General features: G+C 37.4%; 1 protein-coding gene across 1 annotated transcript in view; it reads right to left on the reverse strand.

The window, feature by feature from the left end:
• The window catches only part of OTOG (otogelin), a 96,542-nt gene that overhangs the window by 64,713 nt on the left and 12,449 nt on the right, over nucleotides 1–19,380 (reverse strand). The window contains exons 6-18 of the mRNA XM_057418215.1: nucleotides 19,139–19,257; nucleotides 18,548–18,753; nucleotides 16,749–16,879; nucleotides 14,945–15,051; nucleotides 13,999–14,108; nucleotides 12,896–13,021; nucleotides 11,223–11,331; nucleotides 10,279–10,325; nucleotides 9,292–9,437; nucleotides 4,760–4,892; nucleotides 3,826–4,003; nucleotides 1,742–1,866; nucleotides 162–374 (exon numbers count right to left, since the gene is read on the reverse strand). Coding sequence (XP_057274198.1) covers nucleotides 162–374; nucleotides 1,742–1,866; nucleotides 3,826–4,003; nucleotides 4,760–4,892; nucleotides 9,292–9,437; nucleotides 10,279–10,325; nucleotides 11,223–11,331; nucleotides 12,896–13,021; nucleotides 13,999–14,108; nucleotides 14,945–15,051; nucleotides 16,749–16,879; nucleotides 18,548–18,753; nucleotides 19,139–19,257 — 1,750 coding nt within the window. The remainder of the gene's footprint in view (nucleotides 1–161; nucleotides 375–1,741; nucleotides 1,867–3,825; nucleotides 4,004–4,759; nucleotides 4,893–9,291; nucleotides 9,438–10,278; nucleotides 10,326–11,222; nucleotides 11,332–12,895; nucleotides 13,022–13,998; nucleotides 14,109–14,944; nucleotides 15,052–16,748; nucleotides 16,880–18,547; nucleotides 18,754–19,138; nucleotides 19,258–19,380) is intronic.

The raw sequence follows: 19,380 nt of genomic DNA on the forward strand, positions 1-19,380 counted from the left end.
CTTAAAACACTTGTACTAATTCTGTCTTGACAAAAAAGAACTTTGCCTTATACACAACAGATCATTATAGAATTACTTAATTTCTCATTTAAATATTATATTCATTTAGTTTTATGGTCATTCTGAAGCCTATTTAAAACTAGAAGTGAAAGGCAACTCACCGCAGTCTGGGACACGTCCTCTGAAATCTATTACAATTCCAAATCTTCGACAATGATGGGCATAATGGGCCAGAGCAGAGCAAAAACAAATCTGTCCACATTTGCAAGTGTCTCTTCTGCACTGCTCAAAATAGGGAACAGGACTCAAATAGGGGTAGCATGGAGCAAAAAGGTCCTTCGTAAGGATGCTACAAGCTTCCGCTGCATAAGAGGCTATACAAATAACAGATTAAACACTGTTTCAGCAAGGGAGTTTAAAGAGACTTGGAATAAAAAGTATCTTCTAATCCAAGCAACTGATCATGGTTATATACTACTGTCATATATATCTTTTTATCTTTAAGCTACAAGAAAGGTCAGAAAAGAAGTTAGCTGCTCATAGTTTTGAACTTGTTCAGGGAATGATTTTAAGGTAATTAGGAAATTTTACAATACCTAGACAGTGCCTACATACAGTCTTTAAACTAATTCATCAATGTAGGTTAGGCAACAGATGCTACACACTACCCAATGCCTTTCATAAACACACACTGCTTTAAAGAATAACCTGTTACCCATTGTTTCCGTTGCCAGAGCCAGAGCTCTATCTCACAGGAGAGGGAGATCAGTATCAAATGATTACATAAGTAGCTCCAAATACTACATACATCTGAGTATCTTAATTCTGAATGCACTAACATTTGTGCAACAATAATCAAAAGAAATACTATGCTACATTAGCATACCCAGAAAGAGTTAACTTTGTATTCCCCAAAAAGTAATAGGCATGCATGAACTAGGACTTGAAAATTCCTTTTGCAGGATTTCTGATTTCCTGTACAGGCCACTTTTTTCTATACTTATGTCCAAACCCACTAACAAGAATGCAGCTTCTTAGTGCTGCACATTGTATAATACTCAAAAGATGGGATGATGTAGCAGCAGATGTGATGATTTCCTAGCACGGCTGAAATTACAAGCAAAACTTAATTCATTATTTTACCCCTATATCTTGCCAAAAAGTATGTACAGTCCAAGTCAGGAAGTGGTAAGAACTATGAAATTGATATAACTGATGATCTACAGAGTTCATTACTATTAAAGGATGTCTTGGTGACCATCTGTGGTCCTCATGGCATGAGTCACTAGCATTTTTCCCAGCTGGACTCTTCTGGCTGAGTCTGGCTGAGTTCTGGCATCAGTATCTTTCTCCTATTCATTCTCTTTGATATCAGACAACAAAATCAAATGTTTCATTTTTTCAGTATTTTTCAAAATTGAACACTGTAATACTTTTGAGTCTCCATCTTACCCAGCAGCATCACTAATACTAGACATACTATCAAGTTTTCATGCATGTCTAACTCAACACTTTGTAACTGCAATCCAGAAATAAAAAAAGGTATTTCAAGTGCCTCTGCAAGTATCATAGAATACTTAAACAATACACTACATGTTTGTTAGGGAATACAACTCAACAAATGCTACTGCTTTTTCAGTGGGTAGGACTGTTTATCACTTTACCCTGATCCAACTAGGAAAATTGGCATGGATATAAGTAAAAGTACATTTGTACATAACAATTGACCTTCACTGCCCACCTGCCTGCAGATGAATATCACATGGATCCATCTGTGAACTATCATGCACAAGAATGCACGCCGCTGAAGTTTTCCATGCATTTCCAAACAGCTCTGGAGTGCTTTCAGTTACTCCAACTGGAGATCTTTTACAAAACAGAAGCCAGTCACAAAAGACACAGTGAGTTTACAGAATGGTCTCAGTTCTACCACCCTCTTCAGCAGAGCTGATTCAAGCTCCCCTTCCACTGTTCCATATTCACATGCATTTCCATGTAAAGCAGTCAGCTTAAGTTTCAGGACTCCTCTTTCTTTCCAGGCAAAGGCCCAGAAACAAGAGAAGATGTGCTCTAGAGCCATTAGATACTTTGTAAGGAAGGACAGATCAAAACAGAACAAGTTCCATTTTCACAAGAGAGAAGGAGGGAGAAGCACTGCCCTGAAAGTCTGCATTCTCATATTCATAATTCTGCCTCCTCAGTGATATCTGATTCATTTTTATCTCTCCTCTACCTATATTTTCCTGTAAGGAAGGACAGATCAAAACAGGACAAGTTCCATTTTCACAAGAGAGAAGGAGGGAGAACCACTGCCCTGAAAGTCTGCATTCTCATATTCATAATTCTGCCTCCTCGTTCATAATCCTGCCTCCTCAGTGATATCTGATTCATTTTCATCTCTCCTCTACCTATATTTTCCTGTCTGTTCCTAGGTAGCTGACTTCCTAGGCCCTCTAGTCCCTGCAAAAAAGAGGAAGGAACAGAAATTCAAAGGTAAAGAAATGTAACTGCATAAGCAATTGAATCCATGAGGATTCAATGAGGTAATCAAACAGGCAGCAGAAGCTAAAAGACAGAAAGACCAAGGTACATTTCTGTTGTATAGGGAGAATGATTGAAACAGTGCATGGGATTTTATACTCTTGGGAAAGATTGCATTAGGCACACAACTAGTAATACTACTTCTGGTAAAGTAGCTGGGAGTGAAGGTGTTGCAAAAGGCACCGCCATCTATGGCAAGTGCCCCAAATCTGTTGTGGGTCAGGTGTTGCGTGTACATATCAAGATGCTTACATGTTACGGTTTGTGTCATATCTCAGCACGATTCATAAATTTTTGTAGTTTAAGGGATTTTTTTCACAAATGTCAACTATTGAACAATTTCTCACTTATTGGAGAACAAGTTCAAAGACTGTCAAAAACACACTACAAAACTTATGTGCTTCAAACAGAATTTTTAAAGTAGTTTTACATAAGTAATCTCTTCATTGAAATCTTGTTTATATATTTCCTAGTCTCATTAGAAAAAAATCTTGATAATACTTCTTAATCTTTAAGACTGAAATTCGTCAAAAACCCCACTACTGTATTTGTGTGCGTGTGTTTTTAAATGGGAACCATTATGGAAAGATTTCCCATTTTTCTATTAGTTTTGAGAGAAAGACGTTCTATTCTTCTTTCTTTTTTTCCCCTTCCCTTGGTCAAAGAAATGTTCTGTCAAGCTCTAAATTCATGTTCTCCTTCTCCCACTTCCATTAGGCTGCTCAGTCCTTTGGAAGCCAATTTGTTCTTTATTATCTGTAGGAAACATGCTAGAAAGAAGCTGGACAAGCAGCAATCTTGACCGTGGTGCTCAGGCAGCTCTAACCACCTTTCACTGCATCACAGTGAAGTGAAGTTCAGGCAACAGTCAATTCCTGTTGTTAGCCTGAAGGCACTGAACAATGGAGGCTCTGTCACAGAGAGCGGATTAGAACTTGCAGCAGAAAACAGGAGCTGGAAAGAGATGAAGAGGCTTGCAGGGAGACAGGAAGTCCCTTTTACAGGCCACTCCATATTTTGGCAGATAAACAAGCACTAGTCAAATATACTTCACTGTGTTTTTTGTATTACAGTATTTTAAGCAAAACCTGGCTTGATACCCTATAGTTGAATTTATAGATCTTTTTGTTAGTAAACTAAAACTTACTATCTCACTAACAAAACTTCTAAGTAAATTATTCTTGATATCTATACGTTCAGCTTCAGCCCACATTTGATCTACCACTCTAACTGTAGATGATATATATATACACTAGCAAATAGAAATCTTGCAGCTATTCATACAAAAAATCATCCTCTGTATTCCCATTGAAGGTTCCACAAAGGCCCACAGTATCATCCTTCCACCGTCCATCCACTTGAAGGTAAAGCCTCAATCCTTCTCTGTCGTACAGTATCTGTAATCCGATGCGCGTCTTTACTTGAAGAAATACAGAGGAGAGTTTTCGTATTTCAAATAATTCTGGTGAGTAAAAACAGAGACTGTTGAAAAGCAAAGGAAACCTGCCTGCATTTTGTTTCTTGCCATTTCACTGGTTTTGTTCTGTATCATTTTTATGTAAGTTGCATTTTCTTCCTACTAAAGCCCAATTTTCCCCTAATCGTTGATTTCTCACCAAACATTACACTGATTCAGACTTTAAAGAAAACAAGAAACTTACAACAGTACTGCTTTTTTTAAAAATGCATCCAGAGTTCACCAGAATATTCATAAAGTTTAACTAAATGTAAATCAATTTAAAGATAGAAACATTGCAGACCAATACCAGCAACATACTTCCTGTACTAAAGCCTTTTTGGGGAAATTCCCAAAGACATTAAATGTACCAATTTTTTCGTATAAATCTCTTGTTAAAGTTAACATTGACTCTCACAGAACATTGTCATATATTCCTACACAGAATATTTGGTAACACCTTCCAGAAGGAGAGATTTAAAACTTACTGAATCACAAAGAAATATTTTTTTTTGTTTGTAAAACATCTCTGAGAAGGCTCCTTCCATTTCTATTTACTTCACTTGTTTACAAAAGAAAGGAAAAGAAATTATGAAGTTCAAGAATCAGAGAAAATAATTTCTCCTTAGAAAAGTTAATTTGTGAAACATTTTACACAGAATATTAAAAATATACCACTTCAGTACCACAACATATGCATATGCCATTAAAATACTGCCTTAGTGCTCGATATAAGTTGCAAGTTTATATATTATTCCTTACCATCCGCAAAAGGCAGGTTAATTTTGTATTGGTCATATACCAAAACATCTCCTGAATGAGTCAGAGTCACTTGTCTCTTGAGGTCCTGCTTAAGAATAAGGCTGATTGACTGGATACATGATCCATCCTGGTTCTACAAGTAAGAGCAAAACACATTTAAAACCAACCAAACAAACAAACCTTAAGAAGGATAAAAGTTACATAAGACTGCAAGTAAAGCTATAATTAGTGGGGAATTGAAAATGTTCATTTGTATCTATCTTATTAGCAGAGAGCACTTGTAACACACAGCTTTACAGCTAAGTAAAAAAACTTAGTATTTGGAATGATTTCACATGTGTGTTTAATACAGCTCAAAAGTGGGATTTGGAAAGAGAAACTAAATAGTTCTTACATAGCTAAGTACAAACACATCTGCAATTCATGGGACCCCCTGATTAAAGACCCACTGAGGCTAAATGAATGCTCCAAACAAGGCTGCATTATCCACAGCACTGCTGTGTGCACAAATCAAAATTTATACTTTAAAGTGTTCTGATATACTAGGTTTTTTCAAAGCACATGTAAGACACAAAATTCCTTTAAAGGCAAACTAGAATGAAAGACAGAAGTATCCTGTGAATAGTTATTTAAAACAACATTTAAAATCATTATTTCTGAGAGGAATTGTGGAGTGTGTTCATAAGCTCCCTGGATGAATATTGACAAAAGAAAGGCAGCATCATGCCAGCATACAGTATCACAACATCCAACAGACCCATCTTATTGTTACTACCATTGCTTATTCTTATTTTCATTTCAGCTCTCTAAGTCAAAATATCACACAGAAAAAACATGGAAAGAAATACTTCATTTCAGTCTGGATGAAACATACTCCAAAAAATCCTAGCTCGAAATCATCTGCCTTACTCACAACCACCCTCTTCAGTGGCACTTAACTGTCAACATTACCAAAAGTAGCTATTGACTGAAATCCTAAAAATCAAAGTATTGAGACTTGTGCTGAAATTCCACAGCATAAAGAAGCTACATGCCCTACAGAAGAAATTTTCACAGCTGCTTAAAAATCAAGAATTGAGGCTAACTGCCTTGATCAAAACAGAAGTCGACTATCATGTACATCATGTACATGTTCTGTGTTAGTTATGTTGGATATTTTTTTCCATTCAAGTTCTGAAATCAGTTGGCACATAAATGATGTCCTAAACTATTTAAAATTCCTGCACGTCTTATGTTACTGTAGTGATCTTCAACTAGACACCATACTACGTGGGTGGAAAGCAACACAAGTCTGAAGACTACTGAATATTGACTGTTTTCAACATACCAAGTAACAAATACACCTGCACTAAGTAACGTAGAAACTAGGCATAGAAACGTTAACACTAACCAGTTCCTATCTAGGAGGATAGTTAGGCCAGGACTTCCACCTTTCAGAATAACTACAGGTATTTTGGCTTTTGATGCCAATAGGGAAAGAATGCTCATTAAAGCATGACCATTACTCACAGAAGATTACCAAATTTTTCTTGAGAGAATTAATTTGATCACTGCCTTATTTTAAAAAAAGAAAAATATTCTATCACAGAGAATCAAGCATAAAGGTGGACTGAGAGATGACTTGAACTTAACTTTGTCAGCATTCTGTAATTTACCTTGCTACACGCTGAAAGACATGAGAATCCACCTTCTACTTTTTCTTTTCTCTAGGAAGGAATTAAGTTTCTGCCACTCCTGCTATACTCAAATCTCTTTATTATAGCTAAGACATCAGCTTATTTACATGGATTTAGTGTAGTTGGATAAGGTTAGAAGCCTGTCTATTCCCTGTCATCTACAGAGGAAAGCGGGAAGCATCCAACTGCTGTTTCTTCACCCTCCTTCACTGCAAGACCTTGTAACCATTTAAAAGGTATTCAAGAACAATGAAAAAAACTGGGTCCAGTTATTTTTGGCACACTATTTGTTCATTTTAGTCTCATCTTGATTATGCGTCTTTAGTGTCTCATAATGTCTTATATACCAAAACATACATATCTGAAACCACTTGGCAAACAGCAGTCTAGGTCTCACTGAAGGAAATCTCATTGATTGAGTCTGGTCCTGAGCTGCAGTCAAGAAATGTCCATAAGAGGTGCAGGCAGCTGCACTTTTCAATCCCACTGCCTACAGTAAAGACATAACTTATGATGAAATATTAAAATGTTAAGCATTTGCAGTGCTGCAAGAGGCAGTGGGCAAGATGAAGCTAAATTATCCCTACCTTTGGACAGTCACACTAACTGCAAAATTATACCATGAATAACATCATTCACACTGCAAATAGATTAGGATGTTCAGTTCAAAGACTCACACTTTTATCCTCCTCTCACTGACTTTCACTGGGACTTGCCTAGTAGTGGGCAAATGTTGCCCTACTCATTGAAAACAATAGCTAGGGCTTCAGGGATCTCCTAAGGCTACCATGTGGCTTTGGCAGATGCTGAACTAGCACAGAGCAGATTATGTCAGTCCTTCAAATGCGATGGACATACAAGTACACACAGTGGTGTGTAAAGATTAAAAACTATATTCAGAATTTTCCTGTCTAAATAATAGTGCAACAGTGATCTCTCACCAACAGCTGAAATGATAAAATAAAACTTAAAAATAGCAAATTAAAAAAAATTACAGAAGATATTTCATCAGCTCAACCAGCTCTCCCAGACTGATAGTGAAGACAGATATCTGCATGGTGAAGCTGTGCTCTTGTAGCTTGTCTTGTTGTCTTTCCTCTTTACTAAGACATTAGGTTTCTGTGCCTGTCATTCAGCAACAGCAGCTATAAATTGACAATTTTGTTGGCTTTTTAAGAAGCAAAAAATAAAATAATACCAGCTGGTACGAGCAGCAGACCAGAAACAAGAGAACAAGCCTCCATATTATATAAATTACTGCACAATATTGACAAAAGCTTTATTATTCTTTCATGCTGAAACTAAAGGAGAAATTCTGCCTGACAATTGTTCTCTGTTCCAATGAACTGCTTCTTTCACAGCACTGCCCCTGCTAACTTTCAGCAGGTGTTTTCACAGGAATGGTGATATCTCTCAGTAAGCACTTAAAAAAAAAAAAAAAAAAAGTCTATATTCAGAAGACCTCATCATACAAACTACAAAGCCAGTGAGGTTGTCACCTGAAACTCAGATAATGTCAAGCTGTGCTGATCACTGGAATGATTCTCCTTCCAAAAGGTGCTTAAAGAAAATTTCACATCATTTTGAAATAACTTGTTGCCTGATGACTGTTTATGTCACCAGATCTAAGACTCTACATGACTGGATTCTTTGTGATTCAGAGAACTAAAATCTCCCTAGGTATTTTCTTTCTACATTTTTTAATCTGCTTGAATGAGATGGGACTGATAAAGTTGGTTTTTTTAAAAAAAAAAACACAAAATCTCGATATATCAAGAAATATGAGATTTCTGCACTACAAATCTTTTAGCTTTCCATTTCAATTCATTAATTTTTATAAATGGGGAAGGATAATAGATGGTGCCTAGAGAACTGTAAAGCAGCTCTTCTGCAAAGTGGTACCAGCTAGTTGATAAGACACGTGAATAGCTGCACTGAAGGCTCACACTCTTGCATTATAGTACTCAGACTGTTCTCACTACCCTCCCATAACGTGTACAATGATAATTTAATTAGCAGCATGTAACCCTGGAACATACCACACAAGTCTCTGCTCCCCCACCTGGCTGTTAATGTCCAGAAAACTTTACTCAAACCTCTGTAAAAGTCTGTACCTATGAGGGACTGATTAGGCTAGCTTTGTTGAAGGCTAAATGAAGTATGAACACATAGCAAAAGCCAAGAGCATCAGGTTTTTTTTTTCACCTACAAACTACTTGGACATGGAGACATATTAAGCAAACTCCCTAAGTCAGGGTAAACAAGACACGAGAAATACTGCAAGGTTCTTGGTGATCTCACAAGTGCTGCAGAAAGCCAACTAATTTGATTATTGCTTCCCCCAACAAAAGTACCACAACAACTAAACTAAAAGGCACATTTCTGTCTGTTTTGCACACAGAAATAAGCTTTCTTTAACACAAAATGGAATAAGACACACAATGCATATCCTGCATATTACCATAGCACATATTTGCTCCAGACCTCTGTTGTCCATTGATGGGTTTTTGAACAGGTCAGGCTGAGAGGTATCTAACTGAGGGTTTCATGCTTCAACTTTCATTTGATAAAAAAAGTTCCTTAGAGTATTTCTTTGGGGATCCCTTTTGCTTATCTTCAACCATATAGTACAGGATATAGCATCAATATACAACACCTTTCTTAGGTTTCTTGAACTTTGTTGTTCAACTATTTCATCATTAAGGAAAGTTGTTGCTACTGATTAATTTTAACATATTCCATTGCAGGTAGCTTTCATTATTTTTTATTTTTAGTATTCTCCCCACTCCACTCCTCCCCCTCCCAGTTAATAAGCCCTTCAGCATATAAACATTACAAGAGAGGTCTAAGCCTTACCTGTCCACAAGGAGCGTTTTGCAAGGATATGGTAAATGCTCCTGATGCACGGCTTTTTGCTAGAATATATTGGCAGGTAGCTTGGAAAGTATATTTGCGCCCATCAAAGGTCATGAAATGTGTGTCTCCTGAAACTGAGCATTCAGCTGACAAACATGAATAATGTATTGAAGTACGCAGAAAAGACAGTGTACTCTCAACAGTTACTACTGCTGTAGAGTTCATACACTCTGATATGTTACAATTTATAAAATTGCATTCATATTATAATCAGGTACTAGGAACACAGTAAAGAAGTGATCCTTATCCTTGCTTTTGCTACGGAGTTCCTACCTGGTGCCAGGCCAAGATATCTAAACAATTTACCCTGGAGGTGACAATGACATGTGTAACCCTTACATTCTGGATATTTGATTTGTGGCTCTAAAAACATTATTAGATTTGCAGAAACATTAAACACTCCCACAGTTAATTGACAACTCCAAGACCAGTGCTTGAATCTATTGGCAACCATAAGAACTATGCAAAATCCTTTTGACCTTAATCTCTTTGTAGTTTAGATGCCCACCTATGAAGTGAGAATAACACCCCTCATTCCACAGGCATGTAAAAATAATTAACTGGTATTTGTACAATACCTAGATACTACATCTCCAGCCAGCAACACTGGGGCAGGGGGAAGAGGGGAAAGGTAATTCTGACGTATGTCTTTCAAGTGAAGATTGCAGAGCAAACTTTAGTTGAATGACAAGAATGACAAGGCAGTGTCATCTACCAGAGACATGATGGTGATGTATATGGAGACACATGAGTGCCCTAAGTTGAAAGGCAGATTCCTGCTCTTCAGATTATTTTAATATTTGACCTACTGTGTGTTGATGCATTTACATGTAGATAGAAATAAAAATGCAAGTTATGCAGTGAAATAGCTTATTAAGATCTAACAGTAGAAATTCAGTTATTAAATAGTTAAGAACTTTGACATACCTGGACATGTAAGATTTGTACAAATCCACTTTCCTCCAATGCAAGTGCTGAAAAAAATAAATGAAATAAATAAATGAATTTATTAATATGGAAATAAAAAGTTTCAGACCTTTTTTCTTTTTTTTTGGTGAAGCATATATGGCTGTCCCTCAGTTGTTTTTCCTGATTTCCTTCTATATGAAGTGGTTACCAGGCATCTTGAGTCTCACAAAAGGGTACAACAGCACTATCACACTCACTAGAATGCCTGGGAGCTGTGGCAAGTAGTTGTCATGAGGATATGATCAGGTGAAATTTCATCCATGCATCCAATAACATTTTTCTTTCTTTTTAGCTCCTTGATAATCATTATAAAAGTTAAGGATTATTAAATCCAAGAAGAATAAATGCAAGCAATTTGAATCTTAATACTTTAAAAAGAAAAAAATTTATAGGAAAAAACAAGCTGCACATGTGTAAGCTCATCCGTTTAATCAGTTAAGTTTATCCGATAAAGACATTATCTCTTCCTACAAACTTTTCTTTCCAATGTATGAAATTAACTTAGAAATTCCCAAAAGAGCAGCTTAGTGTCATAATGACATTACGCTCTTTGCGTCCAAGTGAGACAACAAAACCAGGAGAGAAAGTAAAGTCATTCTCCTGTTAAGATTTTAAATTCTAGATTCCTTTTACTTTGAGACAGAGTTTGAGGTGAAAAGTGTATTAGACATTACAGTATTCTCTGTAACATCTGTCATTCGCTTTTATTTCAGATTAATAGCTCTATAGTTTCCTTTATCTTTCCCTTTTCTTCAAAACAGATGAAACAACAGATTTTGCACATAGAAACAGTGAGTACTTATCAACTTCATTCAATTCTTAACTAAAACAGGTCTTACAAAAGTCGTCTCTCATGACCATGAAAAGCTTAAATTCACAGTGTAAAAAGAAAAATTACTAACCACTTATTACATTCCTCATAAACCACTGAGCCCATTTCAAAGAAACTTCCATGGTAGTCACAAGGGCAGTCCATAGGTTTGACACACAATTCATTTTCATATATTAAGCCTAGAAAAAATGAAACAACATGGAAAAAATTAAATATCTGTACAAATGGCTGATGGAGCACAAAGTATACCCAAGAACAACACAAATAGTCATGTATGATAATAAAACTCTACGCAATTTCTGCAGTAGTTTGATTTGAACTATATTAAATATATTATGTGGACCAAGTACCAGAATTGCTTGAGATACAGTAACAATAGCCTGAATAACAAATATTTAATATTGAGGGGCAGGGGGAAAAACACACCCACAAAGAAACAAAAAAAAACCAACACACACACAAACAGCAAACCATGCTGTTTTGAGTACCCCTCGTTTCTTTTTTGACACATTTACAAAGTTTTGCTTCTATGTTTTAAGGTACTGTTTGGTCTTTATTTTATTATAATGGGGTTTTTTCTACTTGTGAGAGGTTTTGTGCTTGTTCCATTCTAAGAGATTCAGGAACTGAAAGGCTTTACTAAGCCATAAAAGATAAAATGTATGACAAAGATGATTTACTTATAAATCATCACGTATGTCTAAGAGGCAGGACTGTTCATCCTGGAGAAGAGAAGGCTGCGTGGAGACCTCATAGCAGCCTTCCAGTATCTGAAGGGGGCCTATAAGGATGCTGGGGATGGACTCTTCATTAGGGACTGTAGTGATAGGACAAGGGGTAATGGGTTAAAACTTAAACAGAAGGAGTTCAGATTGGATATGAGGAGGAGGTTCTTTACTGTAAGGGTGGTGAGGCACTGGAATGGGTTGCCCAGAGAAGCTGTGAATGCTTCATCCGTGGTGGTGTTCAAGGCCAGGTTGGACAGAGCCTTGGGTGGCATGGTTTAGTGTGAGGTGTCCCTGCCCATGGCAGGGGGTTTGGAACTAGATGATCTAAAGGTCCTTTCCAACCCTAACTGTTCTGATTCTATGATTCAGCATATAACTTTCTCTGACCTCTTTTAGATAGAATTATGTACCCAAGAGAAGCCAGTAACAAGGATAAAACTGGACATCAGGGTATATTTCGGTAACAAGGGTGAAGTTTTGCTACAGGCTGCATTGGTAAATACCTCACTTGCCATAACTATATAACAGCAGAAGAATATCAATATCAAAACCTGTTTCTGGCCACATGAATGAGTTTTAGTCATGTCACATTTTTGAGATCTCCTAAACACCTGACCTTGCAGTCATTCTTCAGGGTGAAAAACACCCCAAACCAAACCATAAAATCAGCCAAACCTAAACGCAAACAAAGCGTACCAGAAGAAAAATAACTTGCCAAAATATCACCAGAATCAGGAAGATGGTTGCTCTGTTAACAGCGCAAACCCAATTTTTCATTCATATGGTCGAGTTCTACAGCTAGAATGTGGATCTGCACTGAAACCTATTCCCACTTGTTAAAGGGAGGAAAAGGCATTTGTCAGTTACAAGCAAAACAAGGTTATTCATCCATACACTCTGTGCTGCCTTTATAAAGAGCTCCTGTGAGTGCCTTAATCTAGCCCCTAACCTTGGGGGATAGCAATCAGAAAGTTACATGGCATTATATAATATATACTTGAGAAGCGACACTTACCGTCCGGACAGTAACATCCATCAATGCAGGGAAGTTCACTGTCAATGCACTGTGATTTTTGATGACATGAAACAGGGCAACAGTTGATGCATTCATTGTAGGTCAAGGGTTCAGCACAGGTAATCACTGAAAAATAGAAACAGATGGAGACCATATCTCCCAAGGCAGCATTCAAGGCCAGGTTGAACAGAGCCTTGGGTGACATGGTCTAGTGTGAGGCATCCCTGCCTGTGGTAGGGGGGGTGGATCTCTGTGATCTTAAGGTCCTCTCCAACCCTAACTATTCTATGATTTTATAAATAGCAAAGTATTGTGTTTCTGACTCAGCACTTAAAATAGACTGCAGATATTTGTTTCAGGTATTTATTTTTTGATAAGTCAATTTGGTATCTGTTGTCTAGAACAATGAAACAATGGCTTTAATAAAACACACAAACACAGGATATACCTATGTTCATATTCTGCCCATTAAAGATGCACTGAGAAGGAATAATTTTAAATTAAGCCAAGGAAAACTCGGGGAACTTTCTCACCATAGAGCTATTTAGATACTCAGACCAGCATAGGAAGTAGTAGAATATCCAATATTTTTGGAAACATGGAGGAAATCTGCTGTCATGAATGACATAATAGTTCTGGTCCTGCATTCCAGACAGGCAAACAAATTAGATGATCTTTTTCAAACTTAACTTTCTGTGATTTCTAAGATTATGACTTATACAAGAGTAAGTCAAGTTCATGTTTAAACGCTCATGACAAATTTTATGTATTAGAAATCCATGAAGACTTTGACAATATTTGAAAGAGTAGCTCTATGAAAAAACAAATGGTTAACCATCCTAAAGAATCTCTGATGTTTTAGTAAGAAGGTTCTTAAAACACATTCTAATAAGCTTAGTGCTTAAATACATTCAGTAGAAATGACACATATAAAAAAAGAACTTCTATTTCATTTAAGTAGCCTTGAATTGAGTCTATATTTATGCTTTCAATGAGAGCTATATGGGTTCAAAATAGGAGAAAGGACAAAGAGGTAAAAGTATGAATACTTTTAAAAATACAACTATTAAGCAGTCTTTCCAAGTACGAAAGCATCTTCATACCACACTGCTGAAAGTGCATTCGCCATCCATGAAGTGGCTTTCCTGCTTGGGCACATGCTCTGGCATATTCAGTTAATGCTCGACACCAAGTTGCATTATCATCTGCTGACCTTACACAAATAAAAATTGACATATTATTTTCTTTCTACATTCAAACATGTAATCATAACCTCATGAATACTCCTGCATTGTATGCAATCGTGTTTTTGAATCTACTTTAATAATACTGTGCTGTTTGTCTAGGTTAAAAGTGTTAAATGGCACAGCTGAAGACAAGTCATCAATAAATCTGAGACCTGAAACTAACTTCCTGAATAAATCCATGAAAGCCAGAGATAGAGCAGTATTAACAGACCTGAAAAAGGGTCTTGATTTTTACAAAAGGAATAACATTGTTAAGAAAACTCACACGAGGAAAGTGTAAAGTTTCCACCAGTGAGTCACCATGGTACAAGAAATGGAAATTATCTTCTGTCCTGCCTGCTAGTCAAAACTGCTTGATATAAGGAGGTTAGCAGGTCGTGAATTGATAGCATAAAATCAGATAGTAATATGATTCCTCTTTTCATTGGACTAACATATGGCTTGCAAATGACAAACTGACCTATGCACCATTACTGTTTATTAAGGTTAGAAACACTAATGATGTTGCTCACTTAGAATCAAAACAGACACCATATTCAAGGGCAGGTAGGCTAACAAGTTATGAAAATATCTGGGCCTGATTTTGGTCATCCTTGTACCAAAGAAAACAGGAACAATTCCACAGGAATTTCTGGCAGTAAAACCAGAAGTAAACCAGAAAGGCAAGATAAAAGACTTAGATGAAAAACAACTTGCAGAAAAAGACACAAATTAGTCCTGTTAACATTTACAATTCATTCCCATGATAGAAGGACAGTGTTTTTAGAAATAGTTTTGGAATTACCCAAAAACATTTACTTACATGCAGAGATCATTGGTGCAGCTTGCCATAAAAGGTAGAGGACTCACATATTCACGACATGTTTCAAATGGGGGATGTAACAGGATATTACACAGCTTGTATGCCCTCTGAAATGAATAAGATAGCTGTTGTGAAGAGAAGGTTTTAAAAAATAAACCTGAGCAGAACAGAAGACTATGGTAAATCAGAACAGCCATCTTAGTCTGTGACTAGGAATCACTTTCATTTCATCAACAAGAAGCAGTGGCTAGCAACACTGCTGTCCATGCCAGAGTATTCTTTTATCTGAGGTCATAACAGTGGTAGTAAAATATATCCATTCACCAAGAAAGGCATAAGCCATGTTGCAGCTAAGCCCAGATGATGTGAAATAGTCTTCATTTTAGTCAAATTACAGAGTGAAAAGCAACAGAAATAAAACACGTATGGCATCAGCTTTAGAATCATAGAATCAGCTAGGTTGGAAAAGACCTTTAAGTTCATCAAGTCTAACCATTACCCCAGCACAGCCAAGTCCACCACTAAACCATGTTACTGAGGGCCTCATCTACGTGATTTCTGAACACTCCCAGGGGTGGTGATTCTACCACTTCTCTGGGTAGCCTGTTCCACTGGCTGACAACGTTTTCAGTGAAGAACTTTTATATAATATCTAATCTAAACCTCCCTTCGTGCAGCTTGAGGCTGTTACCTCTTGTCCTATCATTTGTTACTTGGGAAAAGAGACTGATCCCCACTTTGCTACAACCTCCTTTCAGGTAGTTGTAGAGAGCAATAAGGTTCCTCCTGAGCCTTCTCCAGACTAAACAACTCCAGTTCCCTCAGCCATTCCTCGTAAGATGTATTTGCCAGACCCTTCACCAGCTTTGCTCCTTTCTGGATCCACTCCAGCACCTCAATGTCTTTCTTGTAGTGAGGGGTCCAGAACTGAACACAGTATTCAAGGTGCAGCCGAGCAGAGGGGGATAATCACTTCCCTGGCCCTGCTGGCCATGCTATTGCTGATACAGGCCAGGATGCTGCTGGCCTTCTTGGCTGCCTGGGCACACTGCAAGCTCATGTTCAGCCATCAGTCATCACCCTCAGGTCCCTTTCTGCCAAACAGCATTCCAGTCCCTCTTCCACCAGCCTGTAGTGTTGCATGGGATTGTTGTGGCCCAAATACAGGAGCCACACTTTGCCTTGTTGATCCTCATACCATTGGCCACAGACCATCAGTCCAGCCTGCCCAGATCCCTCTGCAGAGCCTTCCTATCCTCCAGCCGATCAATACTCCCACCCAACTTGGTGTCATCTGCAAATTTACTAAGGATGCACTCAATACTTTGAAACTTTAGTTTTAGAGGACTTCATTTCAGGGTTATGTCTTGAAAATATTACTTAAAAGGATAATCTGCTTCAATGTGATGGACAAAAGTAAGAATAATTTTTAAACACTGGCAAATTAACTGTGGTCTCATTCTGGTTTTGCTTACTTCTTTCTTTCTATCATTCCTAAGGGAAGAAATAGGAACCAGCTCTAGAATGCACCCATACTTTACAACTTTTCACTCATTTAAGTTCCCAGACTCAAACAATTCTATTGGTTGCTATGCAGACAATATAATATTTGAAAAAGTCAAGAATGAAACACAGAAGTGGGGGCAAAAGGAGAAGACAAGGGAAGCTCTTCTGCAGCAACCATTTAAATCCATCTCTTCAAAGAAGAAATGTGAATATTTTCAGTCTCCTTCAAAGCAAGACAAATTCTCACTCTAATTAGAATCACCAACTATTGCAATAATCCTTCTGTGTTGATCCAAACCTGTAGAGATTCATGGCTTTGCCTCAGGCAGGGTGGTTCATTGAGAAGAGATTTATCCCAGTTGGGTGCTCCTTGTGGAGGATTTTCCTGCCAGCTCTCTACGAATTCTGTTACATCATCTGTCAGTTTTCCTAAACAAGACACACACACAGGTACACACAGTGACTTGGAAGAACAACAGCATTTCTATAGGATTTCCCAGAGAAACATCTCAATAATCTAAACACTATATTAAGCAGAGTGTGCCAAACCCTTCCTATAACTAAATGAATCAGCTGTTAGTCTGATGACAATATGGTCCTTTAAAGAAACCCAAAAATACTTTTAGAAAGGACTATAGTAGGAAGGCTCTAAAATGGAAGAAAAGCTTAGATAGGCATTTTGGCAAGGAAGGGCTTTAAGAGAGCAGGACTGTGCCTGCTAAATTCCTTGAATGGAAGACAGGAAAGAAGACGTGACAAACTGTATATGCACTGATACTTTATATGAAACTCCTAAAAGAGCATCTAAAACCCAGGAAAGATGAGGCATTCCTGGGTCACTGCAAGGGTACCAAAGTAATTTTCTACATTAACCAAAAAAGGTGTGACTTTTTCATGTATGTATGTCTACACTAGTGTTATACTAGCTAAGAAAGGTATTATCCATCATAGACAAATAGTGACATTGATTACTGCTTGCACTACCCACAAATGCATACCTTGCCATATCTGTACTACTACTGCTCCCCAAGCTAATTGGACAAAGCTTGTATGCAGTGTAGCAACTCATGCTACAATCCCAGCTTTATGTGACTGAGATATCCTAGAGAAAGGTGGGAGGGTAAAGTCTCTGAAGGCAATGGGGACAATGAACTATTGATCTTGCTATTAAGTTAAACGTTTTGATTCAGTGAGCAAACTATTCAATGGGGGTAAGGACTGGTAATAGCACAGGGCTGATGCCTTCTGAAATTGAGTGGCTCGCAATAAAGGAAACCTACCACATATAATCTGAGTGTTGAAGTAGTACTCTACAGAAATAGGCTAGTCTTAAAGAGGAGATGCAAAAATTTAAACAGCCCAAAGCAAAGATTGAGGAGTTTTTATCACCTAGCTTGAAATACCTTTCAAGGGGTCTTATTTCCAACCCCACCCCCTTCCAGTTCTTTATGTTTTATAGAGGTCTTCACTCAGTATTTATTGAAAGCCAAGCCTCTTGGACGTGTCTGAAAGTTGGTACTGAAGGATCACTGGCCACTTCTAAAAGTGTTAGCATAAATGAAAAGCCAGACCAAAAAAGATTTGCCTGTCTTCACTGACTTTATTTAACAATGGAAATTACTGATTTATTTCAAATATCTATATGTCAGACTTCCAAAGGCTGGAAAATTGCTGAGGGCAGTAGACATTTAAAAATAGATTTTACATTTCAGGTGTCAAAACACTGAAGTACAAATATTATTGTGAATAAGTGAGTAAGACAGCTTTTTAAAGATCTTTCTCTCCATAGTTCCATCTGTATTGAAATTGTTCCTTTTCACTAACAGCATCATCTACCAGAAGTATTTCTGTATCCTATCTTCCATTTTAGAAGTTGCCCATCATAAATTCAATTAGCATTACAATCAAAAACTAAGCAAAGTAACATTTTTTCACCTGAAAAAAAACTAACCAAAAAAAAAAACCCAAAACCCCAAAACAAAGAAAAAACCCCAAACAAACAAACAAACAAAAAACAAAACAAAAAGAAAACCCAACAACAATCACCACCGCCAAGCAACACTGTATGACACAAGAGGGAATATTTTAAATACTCACCGTAACTAGTTTCAAGATCATCCTGCAGGATAGCATTATTATTCCCACACAGTCCATGTGTTTTGCCCAGGTACTCTGGTGCCATTTTGATATACACTGCAGATGTACCATCCCAAGTCAGAGTAAAACCATTCTGGTGCCTGACTAGGAAGTATCCAGCTAGTTTCTGGATATGTAAGTTTCCGATAATATAAGGTAATTGTACTCTGAAATGACACAGAAACAGAAGCAACTTCACATAAGAATATCACCATTACAAATAAATTACTTGCTGATTTCATGACTCACTCATGCATCTGAAAAACCCTGATATAAATATGGAGTTAACTCCACTAAAAGAGATGAAGCTGCAAATAGCTGCAAAAATTAAAGGATGAATGTCAATGGCTACACTTCCTAATACTGTATACTGCTTACTTACACATCACCTTCCTCAGACACTGCTCTGTAGACTGGGAGTATTGCTGTGGTCTGGATACTTACTTTGAACTACCAACAAATAACTGATCTAGTTTACATCTCTGCTATCAAAATATTACCATGAGACTAATTCCAGTGTAACTACAGCATCAGAAACATGAGTGCAATTACCCAAATCCTTTATAGGTGACTTCACTGCTCATCTTTATCTGTTCATCTCCAGAAAAGAATAAACTAATGGACCGTTTGCAGGAATAAGGAGAAGAATGGCATTCAGGATCATTATTCACCTGCCAAATAAAACCACTAGTGTCAAAGTCAAAGATTTTAACCAAATTCTTTGTAATCCACATTATATAATTAATACCCCCATTCCCACTGTCAGCATGTGAACAAGTAGTTTGGTCCCCATA

The sequence above is a fragment of the Pezoporus wallicus genome, unplaced genomic scaffold (genome assembly GCF_028554395.1).
Source record: "Pezoporus wallicus isolate ANWC-B61680 ecotype Strahan unplaced genomic scaffold, APGP_CSIRO_Pwel_v1 contig_2025, whole genome shotgun sequence".
Lineage (NCBI taxonomy): Eukaryota > Metazoa > Chordata > Aves > Psittaciformes > Psittacidae > Pezoporus > Pezoporus wallicus.